General features: G+C 41.8%; 1 protein-coding gene across 1 annotated transcript in view; it reads left to right on the forward strand.

Annotated features, from left to right (window-relative positions):
- Positions 1–2098: 2098 nt before the first annotated feature.
- LOC136624789 (pulmonary surfactant-associated protein A2-like) overlaps positions 2099–20169 on the forward strand; it is a 36523-nt gene continuing 18452 nt past the window's right edge. Inside the window, exons 1-3 of the mRNA XM_066598725.1 lie at positions 2099–2264; positions 5534–5623; positions 5731–5775. Coding sequence (XP_066454822.1) covers positions 2099–2264; positions 5534–5623; positions 5731–5775 — 301 coding nt within the window. The remainder of the gene's footprint in view (positions 2265–5533; positions 5624–5730; positions 5776–20169) is intronic.

The following is a 20169-nucleotide window of genomic DNA, read 5'->3' on the forward strand; positions in this document are numbered from 1 at the left end:
TTAAAATCACTTTTATTGACCATCCGCGGGTATTTATCTACCCCACGGGTGGTCAATGCATCCCTATGGGGTGCGGATCCGCGGGCAGAAGAAGAGCTAAAATCTGCTGCGGATTTTAATTCTTATTTTGCCCATGGACATGAGCCCTTAGGCTACTTGTGAATGGATAATTTTTCCATCTGATTTCTTGACCGATTTTTCAGTCTGAGAAACAGACAAAAATAGAAACCATTCAAAGGAATAGGTGTACTCACATGAGCTTGTTTTCTACTTGAATAGTCCAAGTAATTGAATTGGCTGTCCATAAATAGGATAGCACACGGACTGGTGTCCATGTGCTGTCTGATGCATATTGCATTGAAGTCCCGCGGACTCAACTCGCACACATAGGAAGTGTGTCACAGGCCTTACTCTAGCAACAGAGATTAGAGAAACATTTGATCTCTGCAATTTAACTCTGTACATGCCACAATCAATGTGGTTAATGGTATATAATATATCTTTTCAGAGACCAAGTACCCAAACTGCAATGCAAAACCCACTTATTCATTGCAAAGTGCCAATATGGTCATTGACATGGGACGACAATCTCTTAGCGGTGACATCAGCACTCGTGCAGTCGTTTACCTGAGAGAGCTCTGAGTCCTACCTCTGGCATGTGTACCATAGGTTCACCACCATGGGCATATAAGAATAAAGAAAAACAGGAGCCCTTGTGATATGTATGGGAAAATTACCCATGATTCCTTAAAAAAGCCCAAGGCTTTCTGATCATATTGTTGAAAAGAAGAAAAGGTATCCAGCTCACTTGCACTAAGGCCTTGTACATTCACATACTTTGCAAATGTGTGTTTGAGAGTTCATATGACTTTGACTTATAGTGAATTCACACAGGTGATTTTAGCGTCCAAGTTCAGTCCGAGTTTTAAACTGATAGAGCTTGGTCCCATTTAAGTCAATTTTTCATTTTTTTAATTGTCACATTTCAAAAGTCATATAAAAAATAATTTTTACATAGCCATGACAAAAGGAGCAGGTTTGTTTGTTTTTTTGCTTTGTTTCTTTGTGGGGGGAGCAATATTTTTTAATGGCATTATTTTGCAGTACATATAATTTATTGTGTAACTTTTTAATTAATTTAGTTTTTATATTACTAGTTTATACAATACAATCTTTAACAAAAATATTTGAGTTGCCACATTGCAAAACACTGAGGCCAGTGATTGGCTGCGGCGGTCAGGTGGGCTGTTAGACATATTATTACTGCAGTGGGGTGAGCAATAGATCTTCAATTACCTTATGGCATCCCCTCATTCAGCAGAGAGTGCAAGCTGTTTCATAGCAGCCTGATTGCATAGTCTGGGCAGCAGCCTTTAATGCCTTGTAACAGCTCTGCGGGGGCAATACAGGGGACACAGCCAAAATACCCTATAACTAATAACATTGTTTTATGCTTCCTCCTGTCAAAAAAGCTCAAAATCTAATGAAAATATATAAAAATACATTCAAATGATTATCAGCTGTTTGTGACTAGTAATTTATTATTTCTGTGTTAACTGCTTTTGCTTTGCATGATTATTAATGTATGTATTATTATATGAAATGGCACATTTCTCCCCAGAGTCTCAGCAGATATACAAAACAATATGACCTTCACACTGGCATATTTGACCCTAAAACCACACACTACATTTCATTAAAGTGTTACTAATTTTTACTAAAAAAGATAATGAAACAAAACAAAATCCTTTTATTGACTTTAACAGCTCAAAGTTCACAAATAGTGGGATATAAAATGTAATGCACTCGCCGGGCATAACTGAGTATGTTGCAGGCCATGGTCATAGTTGAAAAGTTTCACCATACTACTTTTTAAAGGTGATTTGGGACAATTTGTGTAGAATAGCTGAAACAGGTGAGTGGTGAGTGGTATTGGGAGCAAATGTCTTTTTATTGCTTAGAATTCTGCATAAAAAAGACCAAAGTATTATAGGAGTGATACTTTATATTGGAGAACCAGAACATTATATTTGTAAGATTTTGGAGTATATAGGACCCTTATCTGGCAGGTTTACAATTTTCTCTATTTAGGTCAGACATGCATTTTCCCGCACAAATCATCAGCTTCATTGCTGCACTATTTATAATGTTATTCACCGGGACACTATCAGACACATCACCTGTGTGCTCAGTAATACAAGGACTTCCAGGTCTCAATGGACGGGATGGAAGAGATGGCATTAATGGATTAAAAGGAGATCAAGGTAAGAAATATATACAATTGGGGCTTACAAATCGTCACTGATTATAACTGAATACATTAGACATAATTCACAAGATATCTTTAAAGTGAATTTTGAAATATGATTGAGAACAAAGATAAAATTAAAGATATTAAATGGACAGTCATCTCTCAATTGTAGCATTCATTAAAATGGTTGCAGGTCCTAATTTGTTTTGTAAAACAGACATAAAATTAAATGAAATATATCGTTCTTTCACATGAACATTAGTTAGTTAAGTCACAGGCTTTTTACATATTCGAAAATAAATTTTGAACACCTGTTAACACTTATCTTGCTTTGTTAACCCTTTCCAAACCACTGTCTGAAGACATTCTGTTTGAAGCCAGTACAGCTCCGATGTTGGAAGATGTCCAGCAGGGTATTCTTTCTGTATATTACTGGCCACTCTGTTGTCAGGGGCCTCTCCAGCATGTCCCATACTGCAGTACTGGCTCTAGCCAGCAGATGGCACCATTGTATAATGGCAGAAAGAGAACGCACCCTAGAAAACCCTGAATCCAAAATTGGATTGCAAAGGGTTAACACCATTTTTGTATAGATTTGGTTTTTAAAAAATGGGTAATAAAGAGCTTTTAATGAAAACCATTCTGTATAGATGATCAATAGTACAACAATAATACGTATAATATTAACCCTACATTATTTTATTCTCCTGAATGTTTATACTAATGTCAGCCCCATGAGAGGAATATATATATATATATATATATATATATATATATATATCTTCATACAGTACAAGCTGATCCCATCTGTGCTTCAGTCAGAAAGAATGAGAGTTTCAACAGGAATTATTTTATTTTATTAGTCAACTCGTTCTGTGCTCTGAAATGTGTGTAACTGTAGGGTATTGAGCTGTGTAGGCCAGCTTGAAGTATTAGATTATAGAACATTAGGACATTTTAAATCACAAGTTGGAACATCACCGTCCATCTTGTTTATGTTTCTGCATATGAAGACAACACAGGACTCTAGAATATATTTAAGTGAGTAGTTCACAAGTTGATCTATTACTATATCCATATGTGTTAAAGGAAAACATTTTTTTTTTCTATCATGTAACCAGAAGAAGGACAAGAAGTGAATCATCAGTTTCTGATAGTGGCTAAGTGAAAAGATGATAACATATAGAAAGATTTCTAGACTACTTAGGTCTCTTCAACAGAAAATATGAAGAGTCACATATTTATTCACAAGAAAAAATATATTAGGAACAGCGCTCAAATGATTTTATCTATGAAAAAATATTCTAAAGTTCTATAAGTAGGAGGGAGAGCCCGTGATCTGACCCCATAAGTAGGAGTCGAGTGCTGCACCTTATGAAAAGCATCACTCCAAATTTCAAACAGCTTGCTCCCTTCCAACCAAGAAATGGTGAGCTGCAGGGAGTCTTCACCGGAAGACCAAAGGTTCTCGGGAGAATTCGACAAAGAAACAAATATTAAAAAAATTGTCCTTGCTTCTTTCAGGGGCAAAGTGATTTTATCAGATAAAGTTGATGCACTTACTTCTATGGGAGGTCCCCTCCATGAAGACCCAACAATCCTGCAGAATAAGCCTTTATACCACGCAAGCCTTCACAGGAGAATACAAGCATTATAGCTGGGAGAATGGCTGATAACAAAGAGAACACCAGAGACTACCAGCAGGACCTGACCTGCAGGTCCTTCTCGCTGCAGATAGAAGTAAGTGAATCAACTTTATCTGATAAAATCACTTTGCCCTTGAAAGATGCAAGGACAACTTTTTTTCATACATTTTTTTTGCAATATTTATACACAAAGGAGGTGAGTAAACAGCTGTAGTTGTAAATAATTGGAGCAATTCAGAAATCAGGGGTGCTCTGCCAGTCTTTATAGCTGTGCACTTGAGTAAGGATTAAGAAGTGCACAACTAAATTTGGTACATCATTGTGCAGTTCATGTGCCAAAAAAGCTGATTTTCAGCATCTATGCACTATAATTTATAACAATTTTTGTCATAAATAAAAGAAAATGTGTCTATAATAAATAATGACTTTTCTCTAAGCCCCATCCAATGAGCGCAATCCCGAAATGAAAAAAGGCATATTTTTCGGTAAAAGCAGTGTTTGTCAGAATTTACAAGTTTCTGGCAGAATTCGGTTGCCAATGTGTAAATAAAATTCGCCCAGGTGGTGTGAAAGTTTCACTGTCGTTTCACTGTAGTCTGGTCTGTGGTTGTAATGCCCCCATGGGGTCTGCAGGCCACATTCCTTCAGTGATGAGGAATGACATAAATTCATGCAACACATTTATTCTTGCTTTGTGTCTAAGTTGGTCATTAATTTGTTCCCCTCGATATCTGAAATGTAACACTACTATATTCATCTGACTGTGGGTTGGGGATAGAAAAATGCTTTGCCACTGATAGATATTCTATGACAATGAGCATTCATTGTCATTCTGAGATTTTTCTGGTTGCAAGGTAACGCTCTTGCTGTTGGAGAGCTCAATGAGCTTTTCGCAACATTGTTTCTCAGATTAGGGGGCTACCTATAACATAGAAGAGGGAGGTCTGAGAAATATTTTATTTTAAATATTTAATATTTTGTAAAATTCTGTAATGGTTTTAGTTTTCACACATCTTCCCTAATACCTCAAGATGTGGCTCATAGTTCACTACCAGAGGTATCCGATAAATATATAATTTTTAGTTTTGTATTGTCGAAGTTTGTTTTTCTGGTGTTCTCATGGTTTCTCTTGGGATTGCTCAGTTTCAAAAATTTGTTTTCATACACTTTATTAGAAATTCTGAGTTAATAGAGGAGGTTTTGATTTTTCAACATCTAGACTACATAGATTAAAGAGTGATTACAAAGACCACCTCTCAGACAAGAGGATTTCTCCTGCCCTACATTTCACCGACAACCCCCTGATTTCATAGGCGTTTTGTAATGTTTAATTTTACCTGTAGTGATGCTGCCAGGAAATTAAAAGCTCACTGCCAGGTTTCCCCAAAAATAACTGCTGATCTTTGGGGGTCCAGGAAATGTCCAAAGCTAAGAACTCCTTTCAGACCTAAAATACTCCATAAGGACAAGAAGGATTCTTGACAAATATCATTGTGCTCCAATTCATGTTTGCAAAACTTTGGCATGACTGGGAATTAATCATCTTGAACTAATGATAGTTCACCAAGCCCATTGAACAACACTAATAAAAGAGTTTTGAAACACAAGACAACTCATGAATATTTACTTTCTTTAGGTCCCCCTGGAGAGCCAGGAAAACAAGGAATAAAAGGCAGCAATGGAGCACCAGGAAAACAAGGGCCTCAAGGAATTCCTGGGTCTAGTGGTAACATAAATATCTATCTGATTCATGCTTAGGAATATGGAAATACCCTCTACTTCATGTTTGGTTTAATTTTATTTTTATGTTCATATTTATGTATATCTGCCTAGGATTACCAGGTCAAAAGGGCGAAAGAGGAAATACGGGAGCATCAGGTAGGAATAGTTATTATATTAATATAATGACACTTCACTCAGCATAATGACACTGTGTTGACAATTATCAGACTGTAATGACATATATATTTAAAATTTGAACAATAGTTGATCCTGGAAAAAAAAAACACTGGGGCTGGAAGAGGTCAAATATATATATATATATATATATATATATATATATGTGTGTGTGTGTGTGTGAAAAATCAGTGAAGTAATCTAAGGGCTTCTACCCACTAGTGTTAATTTAACGTTGCGATGTCGCTGTGCTTTTTTCAATGGGAGTTTCTAATGTTAAAATCGCATCGCACAAAAATCGCAAAAGCACAAACTTGAGTTAAAAAAAACCCTAGTGGGTAGAAGTCCTTAAACGTAAGATACAATAAGACTAGAATTAGCAAATATATAAAGGAAATATAATGGATAATACAAGACGTAGGGTGTAATAACATATTGCTGTCTTAGTATTTAGATTTGATAGCCTTACTCAAAAATACTCTGCCTCTGGATGATATAGCACTGAAGCATGTTTAGCCCCTCCAGTAAAGTTGAATCTGGTAATTGAACCTAAACATGCAAATTGTCTATGATGGAGAGAAAACAGTGAAAATACATATGAGGCAGCACTATAGAGGACACTTTGTTATTTGAGGTCAATTCTGAAGGAGAATAGCTCAAAAACAACAAAAATACAATTAAAAAAAACAAAAAACAGAAAAGTTGTTTAAAATATATGGCTTAGTACATAACCCGTGATGTTCAGCACTGTTGTAATAAAGTGGTGGGGAATGATAACTCGGTGTCACTTCTGCAGTAATTTAAAACTGAGGGACCATTCAAGAAAAAATGATGCTGACAAGTATAGGGCGGGCTTATATATATATATCCCTGTCAGAAGTGGACTGAACAATTGCAGATGTTAGAAAAGACAGGATTCGTATGCTGTTATTGTTATCCCTTTAGTTGTCCATGACCCTCAGCGACCCTAAAGGCTCCCCCCCTCCATGTTTTTCAGTTTTGCACTGCTTCTTCCAGTTGTGTGCTATCCATGCCAGTATCAGCTTTGACAGTATCAGCCATCGTGTTCTTTGGCGGCCAGGTCTTCTTTTACCACTGATCTGTCCAAGCATTATATATTTTTCTAACGACTCTGCTCACATTACATGGCCAAAATACGTGAGTCTGAGTCTGTTCATCTTGCCCTCCAGTGATAAATCGGGTCTTATACGATTTAAGACCCGATTTAAAACTTCTCTGTTTGTTACTCTTGCTGTCCAGGGCATAGGCAGCAGCTTTCGCCAGCACTACAGCTCAAATGCATCAATCCTCCTATCAGCTTTTTTCACAGTCCAGCTTTCACATCCATACATGACTATGGGGAAAACAGTGGTTTGCACTATCCTGCATTTAGTTGCTATGTCAATATCCCTACTTTTCCAGATTTTGTCCATGTTTAGCATCACACTTCGCCCCAATGCTATCCTATGTTTTATCTCTGACAGAGATTCTCCATCCTGGTCAATTCTTGAGCCAAGGAAAAAGAAGTCTCGCACGCATTCTATGGCCTCATTGTCGATTTTGATTTAAATTTGGCCATTTTTTGCAGTTGTCATAATTTTGTCTTCTTTACATTCAGGTAGAGGCCTATTTTTTCACTTTTAGCTTTAATCTTACATATCAGTTGCATCAGATCGGCTTCTGTTTCTGCAAGCAGAGTCGTAACATCTGCGTAATGGAGATTATTGATGTTTCTGCCACGTATTTTCAACCTGGTTTCCAATTCATCTAGGTCCATTTTCCGTATGATCACTTTCCTATGTAGGTTAACCCCTTAACGACGGCCCCATCGGGAAACTAAATCCTCAGCAAGTGGGCTTTAATCCTAGAGGACGTAGTTTTATGCGTCCTCTTTGGATTAATGCCCACTTGCCTGAGGACGTGACAGCTCCATGCTGTCGGTGCCTGCAGGTAGCCGACAGCATTGAGCTGTCTTCCCAGGATGCGGGCAGTCACCCCCGGCATTGCGATCGGCGCTATCCAATAGATAGCGCCGATCGCAAAAAAGTAAAGAAAAGTGCGTAAAAAGTTAGATATTCAGCTGCCCTGATGGATCGGATCCATCAGGGCAGCTGAAAATACTCACCTGGCTTGTCTGCGATGTCCCCCAGAGATCGGGTCCTCCCGGACCCGCCGCCGGCCTTCTGCACATGCGCGCCAGACGATGATGTCAGGCGCAGAAGCCCGGGAGCCCCCGGCAAATTTAAAATCTCCTGGCTCCCGGCTCCTGGAGGTAGCCGGGAACCAGGAGGTGTTACCGGGGACTGCTGTAAGCGGTCCCCAGGCCCGCGATCGCCGCTATCCATTGGATAGCGGCGATCGCGAAAAAGTTAAAAAAAGTTTTAAATGAAAATACTCACATAAGTCCTCCCCGATGTCCCGGAATCCGAAGTCCCCGTCTGCGCATGCGTGCCTGATGTCAATCATCGGGCGCGTGCACAGAGGGGCTCGAGCCCCGGGAAATTTAAAATCCCTCTGCTCCTGGCTGCCATGTGTAGCCCGGAGCAAAGGGATGTCACCAGGGACATGATCACTGTTATCCAATGGATAACAGTGATCATGTAAAGTAAAAAAAAGTGTAAAAAAGTAAAAGAAAAAAAAGTGTAAAAAGTAAAAAAAAAAGTTTAAAAAAGTAAAAAAAAAGTCAAAAAATCTTACGTCTCCTCACCCCCCCCACAGATCATATCAGTGAGGGAGGATGAAATGACGTACCTAAGGCCCGCGGATTTATCCGCGGACCTTACCCCAGCTTCTGCGCACGCGCCCGTCACCAAAATGGCGGACATATGCGCAAAAGCTGTGGATTGCCAGCGTAATTTAAAATCTCCCTGCTCCTGGCTACAAAACTTAGCCGAGAGCCTGGAGATTTCACGGAGAGCCACAGTGAGCGGTTCCTGGTCACGTGTTCGCTGTTATTTAATGGATAATGGCGATCACGTAAAAGTAGAGATGAGCGAACACCAAAATGTTCGGGTGTTCGTTATTCGGAACGAACTTCCCGTGATGCTCGAGGGTTCGTTTCGAACAACGAACCCCATTGAAGTCAATGGGCGACCAGAACATTTTTGTATTTCGCCGATGCTCGCTAAGGTTTTCATGTGTGAAAATCTGGGCAATTCAGGAAAGTGATGGGAATGACACAGTGACGGATAGGGCAGGCGAGGGGCTACATGGTGGGCTGCATCTCAAGTTCACAGGCCCCACTATTAAGCCACAATAGCGGCAAGAGTGCCCCCCCCCCCACTGTCAGCATAAAGATCGTTCTCCTCTGCCACAGCTGTAACAGCTGTAGCAGAGAAGAACGATGTTTGCCCATTGAATTCAATGGAGCCAGCAAAACAACAGGTTCCACTGAATGCAATGGGCTGCCCGCGATCGCAGGATGAATGGTCGGAAAGGGGTTAAATATATAACCCCTTTCCTGCAATTCATCCAGAAATGTGTTACACTAAAAATATATACCGGCGTATAAGGCGACGGGGCGTATAAGACGACCCCCCAACTGTCACCTTATACGCCGGTAATACAGTGGAGCAAAGAATAAAAAGCATTACTCACTTTTTCAGATGATCTGCGGCGCTCCTGCAGGCTGTCGCTCCCTCCTAATCCACGGCAGAGTATTCCTTTCTGCACGAAAGGCTTGAAATCCCCGCCTCCAGAAACACAGCCAATCACAGCCAATGACAATGATGTCATTGAATGGCTGTGATTGGCTTGAAATCCCCGCCTCCAGAAACACAGCCAATCACAGCCATTCAATGACATCATTGTCATTGGCTGTGATTGGCTGAAGGCACATGTGTTTCTGGAGGCAGGGATTTAAAGCCTTTCGTGGAGAAAGGAATAGTCTGCCGGGAACCAGGAAGGAGCGACAGCCTGCAGGAGCGCCGCAGATCATCTGAAAAAGTGAGTAATGATTTTTATTCTTTGCTCCACTGTATTACCGGCGTATAAGGTGACAGTTGGGGGGTCGTCTTATACGCCCGGTCGCCTTATACGCCGGTATATATTTTTAGTGTAACACATTTCTGGATGAATTGCAGGAAAGGGGTTATATATTTAACCCCTTTCCGACCATTCATCCTGCGATCGCCGGCAGCCCATTGCATTCAGTGGAACATGCTGTATTGCTGGCTCCATTGAATTCAATGGGCAAACATCGTTCTTCTCTGCTACAGCTGTTACAGCTGTGCCAGAGAAGAAGGATTTCTCTTCTATATGTTCTCAATGGGGTCAGCGCTGCTGCCGCCGGCCCCATTGAGCGCATATAGAGAAGATTTATGGCCCTAAGAAGGACCGTTGGGGTTCTTGACACCTAAAATACTCCTAACACTCTCCCTATAGCAGCTCCAACACGATAGCGCTTTCCCTAAACTCATGTCAGAATGCATCCATAGCGAGCCGCGGGAGGGGCAGATTTCAATACTCAGGTGACACCTTATCTCCCCAGCCACTCACAGCAGGGGGGTGGTATAGGGCTTAAACGTTGCAGGGGGAAGTTGTAATGCCTTCCCTGTCTTTATATTGGCCAAAAAAAAGCGCTAACGTCTCAGGGAAGAAAGTTAAATTAACCAGAACACCGCATGGTGTTCGTTACGAATAACGAACATCCCAAACACCCTAATATTTGCACGAATATCAAGCTCGGACGAACGTGTTCGCTCATCTCTACGTAAAAGTAAAAAAAAAGGTGAAGGTTCATCTCCCCTCACCGATGCGATCGGTGAGAGGAGATGAAACTTTTTACCGGAGGCCTCCGTATTTGCACCCCGACGCGATCTTCTTCCGTGAACTTTCCCGGATTCTGCGCATGCGACCGCCTGCAAAACACCGGACACATGCGCAGGAGTCGGGGATCCCGGGAAATTTAAAATCTCCTTGCTCCCAGAGACCAACGGTCGCCGAGAGCCTGGAGCAGTGACGGGTGGCCTCGTTGTGCGGTCTCCGGTCACGTGATAAAAAGGTAGCGATCTACCTTTGGCCAGTCTCACATGACCGGATAGGAATTACGGATTCGGCATGCGTCTGATCCGCGGTAATACGCAGATCAATCGTATTGGATTACACAATTCCGCTCACATTAGCGGGTCGGAATTGCGTAATTCACTCGCAGAAAAGAGAACACAGCAGGTTCTATTTTACCGCGGCTATCCGCAACATAGAGCCCATTGTGCTCCATGGTCGTGGATATACCCGCTGCCTATACGCAACTACATTGTATACGGGCTGCGGGTACCCGCATCATCACTAAACGACGGTGCGGGAAATCCAAACAAAAAAAGAAATGTACTGCACATGACCGCCTGTGTGAGTAGGCAGTTATGCGCAGTACATTACATGGCCGTACGCAGGGTCACGGCCGGCTCACAGCTGGGATCCGCTGTGGGCCTCCGCAAGCGGATTCCACCTACGGCCGTGTGAGCCCGGCGTTATTCAGACCGCTACCTGTAATACGTAATTTACAAGAAGCCCCGGGAACGCTCACCTTCCTGCAGTTCCAGGAGCAGCTTGTTGAGCATCTTGTGTGTGAGACCGCCGCACCTCATCAAGCTTACGGAGACTCACAGAGCGCCACCTTTTTCACCCCATACCCGCTACTGAGGTCACAAAATACCCCCAAAAAGCATGAGAGGAGGGGGGATACCCGGTTTTATTGCCCCATGTACCCATTCCAACCAGGCTCCGTAATTACCCCTGGTCTTTGGAAATACCACACAGTTCGCATTATTACTTTTATCTAAGATTTGGGGAACGCCGAAAAGGGCGTGGAGGGGGGGGGGGGGGGGAGGGTTTAAGGTGTCAATTTTTATTCCGTACAAGTGGGCAATGGGGCCTGGAATTTATTCAGTTGTGCCCTGCAATCCAACGGGTGTTCCCTCCATTATAGGCCTTGCCATGTGTCCTATAATTAGTACAGGATATGTGAGTGTACCTTCTGCTTTGAGACATGTGCAGCATAGAGGGGGTATTTTGGATCGATTTTGTGGAGAAGAGAAGGGGTCTTGTACCATTTGGAGATTATTTTATAATTTAGCTCTTGGTATCTTATTGATGCTGAGACTGAGTGTGATTTTTTAAAAATAGTCTTAACTTCCTCTTGTGAGAGTGCTATGCCGAGATGACTCTCCCAACGCTAGATATATGAAGGATATTCTGTGTTATATGTGAGCGTGTGGTACAGTTTAGAGATTATCCCTCTGAAGGGGTAGCCTTTTCCATAAAGCTTATGAACAGGCAAGCCATGATTAGTATTAAGGATGTCTTACTGGAAAACACATACTGAGTCTCCCTTTCATTAGGTTTCTGTAAACATAACGTCTTTTGAAAATCTTGTATTGAGATGAACTGGTTATTATAGAAAAGCTTTAAAGATGGTGTGTTGGGATACTTAGAGTATTGCAAAGGGTAGCTTTCGAGGTGTTTTAGTTTGTTTAGCATTAAATTTAAAAAAGGAGTATATCCGTTTATATATGGTATAAATCTGCGTTTTTAATTTAATTCATGCCAGATTTTAAAGGAGGTTTCGGTGAGGGGGTTAGAGATTTCTTTTACTAAGGGTTTATTATGTGGGGTTAACCAGAGTAATGAGTGGAGTTTGGACCCTAGGGGTTGGCGTTCTAGTTCGGTCCACAGTTTGTTGTTGGACAGGTGTGTTAGCTCAATTATTCGGACTACCTAAAAAACGTTGTGGTAGGATTCGAAATCTAGTAAGCCAATGCCCCCCAGATTCCTGTGTTTAATTAGAGTTACATACTTTACTCTGTGCCCTTTATCCTGCCAGATAAATTTAGACGTTTCAGCTTAGTAAAAAAGGATTGGGGTATTTCCATAGGGAGAACCTGTAGCAGGTAGAGGACTTTTGGTAAAACTATCATTTTAATTACCTTATATACTCAAGTGTTAGCCAATCCGAATATAAGCCGAGGCACCTAATTTTACCACAAAAACTGGGAAAATTAGGTGCCTCCAGTATAAGCCTAGGGTGGGAAATGCATGGTCCATGCACCATTGCTTTCAATGGGGCCGCGGCTGGTGCCGTGGCCCCATTAAAAGCAATGGTCTGACAGCAACCCCTGCAGTGATTTTCAGGGAAGGGCTTTAAATATAAGCCCTTCCCTGAAAATCATCCCTAGCATGTGCAAAAAAAAATAAAAAAAAATAAAATATATATATATATATATATATATATATATATATACACACTCACTTGTCCGCCGCTGCTGGGGCTCAGGCATGTCTAGCCGCTTGGGTACTGTCACTGTAATGAAGTTCTTTCAGCAGGCAGGAATTTAAAATCCCTGCCTGCTGAAAAGGCTGTGTCTGATTGGCTGAGCACTCCCTGCCTGCTGTAAGAACTTCTTTACAGTGACAGGACCCAAGCAGCTGAACGAGCCTAAGCCCCAGCAGCGGCAGAGATGTAAGTATGTATTTTTTACGCATACTAGTGATCATTTTCAGGGAAGGGCTTATATTTAAAGCCCTTCCCTGAAAATCACTGCAGGAATGCCGGCAGTCCATTGCTCTCAATGGGGAGTCACGGCAGTCACGGACTCATTGGAAGCAATGGGAGAAACTGGCGACTCAAGTATAAGTCAAGGCGGGCTTTTTCAGCTTAAAAAATGTGATGAAAAAGTAGGCTTATACTCGTGTATATATGGTAGTTTCTGCCTTCCTAGCCATGAGGTCTGGAGAGTTATCCATGTGGTTAAATCTTTTTCAATTTTATCTAGTAGCGGAATAAAATTCAGGTTATGTAGGGGAAATTTTGGGTTCTAAATATGTTATGTGGGAGAAGGTATTTTTGGATATTTTGGATAGATGGGTCCATGTAATCTTATCTATCTTTATATTGAGAAGCTCTGATTTTGAAAAATGAAGTTTAAAATTTGATATTTGACCAAAAAAGTGGTTTGAGAGAGGAGTAAGGGTTGGATATGAATATCAGGACATCATCTGCAAAGGTTGCTGCCACATTTTAAACCCATGATGTTTTGGTTTTGCCTAATTCTTTCCAGGAAGACTTCCATCGAAAGAACAAAAAGAAGAGGGGAAAGTGGGCAGCCTTGTCTTGTACCATTCTTAATATTGAAGGAGTAGAGATTTCCATTAACTTTAATTTTGGCTGCGTGGTTTTTGTAAAAGGCCATGATCTTCTCGATGAAATTGGCAGGGGAACTAAATTCTTGCAGGGTCATTTTGAGAAATAGCCAATTTACCCTATCAAACGCCTTTTCTGCGTCAGTAGTGAGTAGCTCTTGGTGTATCTGGCGTGGTGTATCACATTGAAAAGTCCAGTAGTGTTGGCTTCTGCTTCTCTGTGGGGGGTTAATTCCACTTGTTCCATTTTGATGAGGTTTGGGAGAAGCAGCTTAAGGGGTTGTCCCGCGAAAGCAAGTGGGGTTAAGCGCTGTCTGCTTCTTCTGTCCCGCTGAAGGGGCTGCTCCGGCGTGCTCGCGCCGCACAGGTCTTCTGCGAATGCGCAGAAGACCTCTGCGGCACGAGCACGCCGGAGCGGAACAGAAGAGGGCAGACAGCGCAAGCGCGTCTAATCCAGGCAGAAGAAGGCTTCGGTCGGCGCCATGGAGACGGGGACGCCAACACCGGAGGGGGTAAGTGTATAACTTCTGTATGGCCAATATTTAATGCACGATGTATATTACAAAGTGCATTTATATAGCCATACAGAAGTGCTTAACCCCACTTGCTTTCGCGGGACAACCCCTTTAACTCTGTTAGTGAGGATTTTTGCATATAGTTTGGTGTTGTTGTTGATTAGCGAGATTGGCCTGTAACTGCTGCAAAGGGTATTGTCTTTCCCTTCCTTAGGGAAAAGTGGGCGGTCAGAGAGTCTCTGTGGAAATAATTTGTGGCTCAGCCAATAATTACAGTGTTCAGCCAATCAGAGGCAGCCCATTCAGCAGGCGGGGATTTTAAATCCCCACCTGCTGAATACTCCTTAGAGCAGTGCAGGAGAAGAGTCAGCTGGATGCGGCTGAGCCCCGGAAAATGCAGAGAGGTAAGTATAGATGTTTTTTTTACACATTTTTAGGATGGTTTTCAGGGAAGGGCTTATATTTTAAGCCCTTCCCCGAAAATCACTGCAGCGCTTGCCGGCAGTCCATTGCTTTCAATGGAGTGAGCTGTATTGCCGGCTCCATTGAATTCAATGGGAGAATTTCATTCTCCTCTGCCACAGCTGTGGGCGTGTCATATGACACGGCCGGCGCGTCACATGACACGGCTGGCGGTGGGCAGGGAAGCGTCATGCGGGACGGAAGACGCCGGATCCGCAGGTAAGTATTGGGGTCTCTGGGTGGCGCTGTGATGGGCTCCGCCGCGGAATTCCGTGGTGGAGCCCGTCACGGCCGTGGGAAGCCAGCTTTACTGTATATACTCAATTATAAGCCGAGTTTTTCTGCACATTTTTTTGTGCTGAAAAAGCCCCCTCGGCTTAAATTGGAGACAGGGAAGGGTTAAAAAAAACCCTCAATATTCACCTCCTAGCCGGCGTCTGTGTCCCCGGTGGTGCAGAATGCTGCTTTAATTTTTGTGTTCCCGTTGGCGTTGCGGCAAGCTGCTTGAATTCTCCCCACTGTCTTTCCCCGCCCTCCTCTCTGCTCGACTCTGTCTTCCCCCACTGTCAGGCTGTGATTGGCTGTGAGTGAATGATCGAGAGCCAGGTGTGATTGGCTGGCATATGAAAATAGAGTGTGCGGCAAGCTGCTTTAGAATTCTCCCCGTTGTCATCTCCCTGCTGTGATGGACTGTAAGTGATTGAGTGCCGGCTGTGATTGGCTGGCATATGAAAATGGAGCGTGTGGCAAGCTGCTTTAGAATTCCCCCTGCTGTCATCTCACTGCTTGTCTTTTAAATCCTCCGCCGACAGCGCTGTGTAAGTAAGCACTGTGATTGGATCGATCGCCGGCTGTGATTGGCTGGTGTTTGATGCAATCACAGCGCTTACTTAAACAGCGTTGACAGAGATGACAGAGCCGAGCAAAGAGGATGGCGGGGGATAACAGCGGGGAGAATTCAAGCAGCTTGCCGCACTGCCGACGGGAACACAGAAATTGAAGCAGCTTTCCGCACCACTGCCAGGGACACAGTTGCCAGCTGGGAGGTGAGTATGGAGGGTTTTTTTTTTTACCCAGTATATACTTGAGTATAGCTCAGCTTATACTTGAGTCAATTAATTTTACCAGTTTTTTTGTGGTAAAACTTATTGACTCGGCTTATACTCGGGTCGGCTAATACGCGAGTATACACGGTACATATTAATCATACATTCTGGTTCTGTCAAGTTTTTTGGTGCAATTTTTTAAAAAACTGCTGCATGAAAAGTGTAAAAATTTCAGCCGGTGAATAAACCCTAACAGTTATTTTTATGAATCGTTAAATGAGTTTTCCTGCTATAAACACTTTTGGCATGCTCATTGCATATGGCCTAAATGCCTGACTGCTAAGACTCTGCTAAAGCGCTACGGAATAAGTTGGCGCTATACAAATAAAGATTATAATTATATTATTAACTGGGACCTCCACCTTCAGAACAGGAGCTCATTGACTCCAGTCCCTGGTTTTACACCAGCAGAGTAGGGGTGTAGACCCATCACCTTTGCCTTGTGTATTAATGGAGACTGACAGCTGAGCAACAATGTTCTTATCACTCCTAATTGATTAAGGCCTCTTTCACACGGACTACAAAATCGCACGATTCTGTAGCGATGCAACATCACTACAAAACGCATGTTTGTGAAGCCCATGGTGTTCACTGGGTTCTTTCAGGCTACAAAACATCTCTCATGTAATAAATAAATCACAGTTCCATACCCACAACCAGCAGCACATGCTCTGCTGCACATTGGTGGGGATCGCTCTTACCCTTCATCCCCACATTTTGTGGGGCCAATGAGTACGACCAATCCATTTACTGAGGGACTAGGTTTAGGTTCACTTAGTTATGTTTATGTTATATTTGGTTTAGCTTTTTTCATAGTCAGACACAGTGTGTATGATAGTGACAATGGGGAGAATATATATCTCTCAATCAGGGGTGTTTTATTTAGATTTTTATTGTTGTGCTTTTTTTGTGTATGGCAGCCATTTTTTTAAGCCTGACGCAGGAGGCATGATTTTAATGCCTGGGGCCATTTTTTTGTGGCCTGTTCTTAATCTGAGTATATCTATACTCAATGTTAATAGTCTTTTGTGTAGCCCAACAATTGGAGTTTGTTGATAACTTGTTAGGCATGTGACCATAGTGGCCATTTTTGTTTTGTTTTTCTTAGGCAATAAAGATATACCAAAACACATCTTGTTTTAGTGATGAATGATGACATAGTGATCACATAATAGATTAGTTCTCCTTACTCCATTTTAGTTGTGGGTAATTGTATTTGACATTCAACATAATTTGACCATTCAAGGGACTATTTACTACTTTGATGATGCACTTCTGGGGGAATGTCTACACAATCGTGATTCTTGTAACTCCATCTTGCTTGTAGGCTCTTCCCTGGGAATGGTTTACCATTCTGATCATGTGTCTGTAAGGGAGTGTCCATTTAATCATGTGACCTAATCAGCTGCTATTTAAGAACAACCATTTCATTTATGAATTGTACCCCCTGAGGAAGCCTGGGGCGAAACATGTTTCGGGCTACAGGTGGCCTTTATATACTATGTAACTGTCTTGTATATGATAAGATGCAGTTATTGGTATGCTTGATGTGTCATTTTATACAATTGTATTATTGTTGACATATATTTTTGCATACATGCATATAGAGAATACATATATTTCTATGAATTTGATATGTTGAATGCCTTCCTCTCGCCTGTCTGATGGATATTGGAAACTCATCTCTATTGTATTGGAATTTTTAAAATATTCTTTTATTGTAATTAATAAATATAGGAAAGTTGTTTTATGGAAGCTTTGCGTTAAAACATCTGTCATGTGAAAGAACCCATTGGAAACCATGGGCTTCACATCCATACGTTTTGTAGCGATGTATGTGAAACAGGCCTTAAATGGGACTTGTGTGCGCATACATGGCACAGAGTTCCATGAACCTCCATGCTGACAATCATGGGAGTCCCAGCAATTAGATCCCCACTGCGCACAGGATATTCTATAATTGTTGGGCATATCTATACCTAAATTAGAATATATGTGGCAGCATTGATTGTATTGGTGGGAGCTGGCAATATTAATTGTAAACTGGGTGGATAATGACAATATTTGTATTGAAGGTTGATCGTAGCATTGATTATATTGTATGTGGCAAAATACCATACTGGTCTGAGGGGACAACATTAAATGGGATTGTGCCAGCATGCACATCCTCCTTCAGAATATGAGGCTCAAAAGCGGTCAACTGACCACCCAGAATCTGACTTTGGCATCCCCCGGAAACAGCTAATTTTTCCAGGGAAGCAAATGAGACATTTCCGCTGCAATGGTCATTACAAGAGTGATGTGGTACTACAGGATAGCCATGCACATGAATAACCCGCCATGTAATTACAAGAGATGTTTTTACAAAGCAGATCCACACTCCAGCCATGAGGCGGAGAGGATTTAAGAGCAGCGGATCCTTCTCTATGATGTTCATATGCCTTAATAGAGGATATGAAAAGGGGCTACCATCTTCGCACAATCCCTTTAATTGCACTGTGGTGGATTTCAACATTGATTGTACTGTGTGGCAGAATTAATTGTTGTTTGTGTAGGCGGGGCCATTAATTGCGCTGGAGTTAGGTCATTGGATTGATTGCAAAGTGGGTGAACTTTGACATTCAGTGGTAGCATAATTGTAATGGAAGTAGGTGGCAAAATTAAAAGGCCACTCCAGTAAAAGTACATTTTTTTCTATCCCTGCACCCTGCATCTGATAGTCTGTCACACTCTGAACATCTCTTATGTACATTGCACTAACTTCCTTGCAGTGCAGCTTCCTGTCTGATACTTATTAGATACCATCTTTACATTTCTCCCTACTTTATTTTCCTCTGTGCTGTACTAGCAAACTCATGATGCTTCAGCACAACATCACGTGACCATCTAGAGCCAATAGTATCACTGGGAGGACACTGTAACTATCATTACTTTCTTTTCCCACCTTAATAAGCTAAAGACCATAAGTATACAGTCTGGGAGAATGAGCTGTGATCTTCTTCATTATAACTGTGGGACCAGTTTCTGTCTCCCTCTGTGAAAAGCCTGTTTGGTACAGTCCATGCAGTTTCATCATAAAGGAATTCTAGTGACTGAAATAATAACTTATTGAGTGAGCAGAGAGAGACAAGTTCTATCCTGGTGGTCACATTGAGTGCACCTGACCCAACTGAAGAGGATATTCAGGAATAACTTTATTCTATGAGTCAGTACGATTACTACAATACCAAACTTATATAGTTTTGGGGGTTTTCTTTGTACTACTAGTATTTTTTTTTTTTGCAAAGATATTTACTTTTCCTAAATTCTTTTCTGCGCGCAATAGCTTTTTTATTTTTTCGTTGACATAGTTGTGCAAGAGCTTATTTTTTGCAGGATGTCCTGTCGTTTGTGTTGGTACCACTTTGGAATACATATGACTTTTTGATTGCTTTTTATTGCATTTTTTTCTTGGAGACAGGGTGACCAAAAAAGCACATTTGTGGTGTTCGTTTTTATATTTTTTTTCTGATAACGTTCACCTGGCAGGGTAAATAATGCGTTACTTTGATAGATGAGACGTTTATGGACGCAACGATACCAAATATGTATTTTTGTTTTATCATTTAGATTCTTTTATTACATTTATGGCAAGGGGGGGGGGGGGAGGTTGAACTCATTACTTTTTTATTTTAATAATTAATAACACTTAATTCTTACTTTAACTTTTTTTTTTTTAGTTCCCAGAGGGGACAACAACATGCGATGCTCTGATTACTTCTGCAGTATGATGTAATGCCATAGCATTACATCAAACTGCGATTGGACAGGCAGTCTATCAAGCCACCCCTTTCAGAAGGCCCCTAGCTGCCATGACATCCACATGGCTCCCTGCGATCTCATCGGGACAATTGAACATCGTTCGGGAGATTTAAATGCTGCTGTCAGAACTGACAGCGTTATTTCAACAGCCACGTTGCTCATCGCAGCTGTTGCCACCAGGTGTCGGCTGTAAGAAACAACCGGCACCCGGGATGTTTGATGAGGGGTCACTGCGTGATCTCCCTTCATACATGTCCTGCATCTGCAGGATGTAAAAAACACGATAAGGTGTTAAAGCAACTCTCTGTCCTGAGACTGGAGTGGGCAGGGGAGTATTCTACCTGTAGTTTTTCTTG

The sequence above is a fragment of the Eleutherodactylus coqui genome, chromosome 4 (genome assembly GCF_035609145.1).
Source record: "Eleutherodactylus coqui strain aEleCoq1 chromosome 4, aEleCoq1.hap1, whole genome shotgun sequence".
NCBI lineage: Eukaryota > Metazoa > Chordata > Amphibia > Anura > Eleutherodactylidae > Eleutherodactylus > Eleutherodactylus coqui.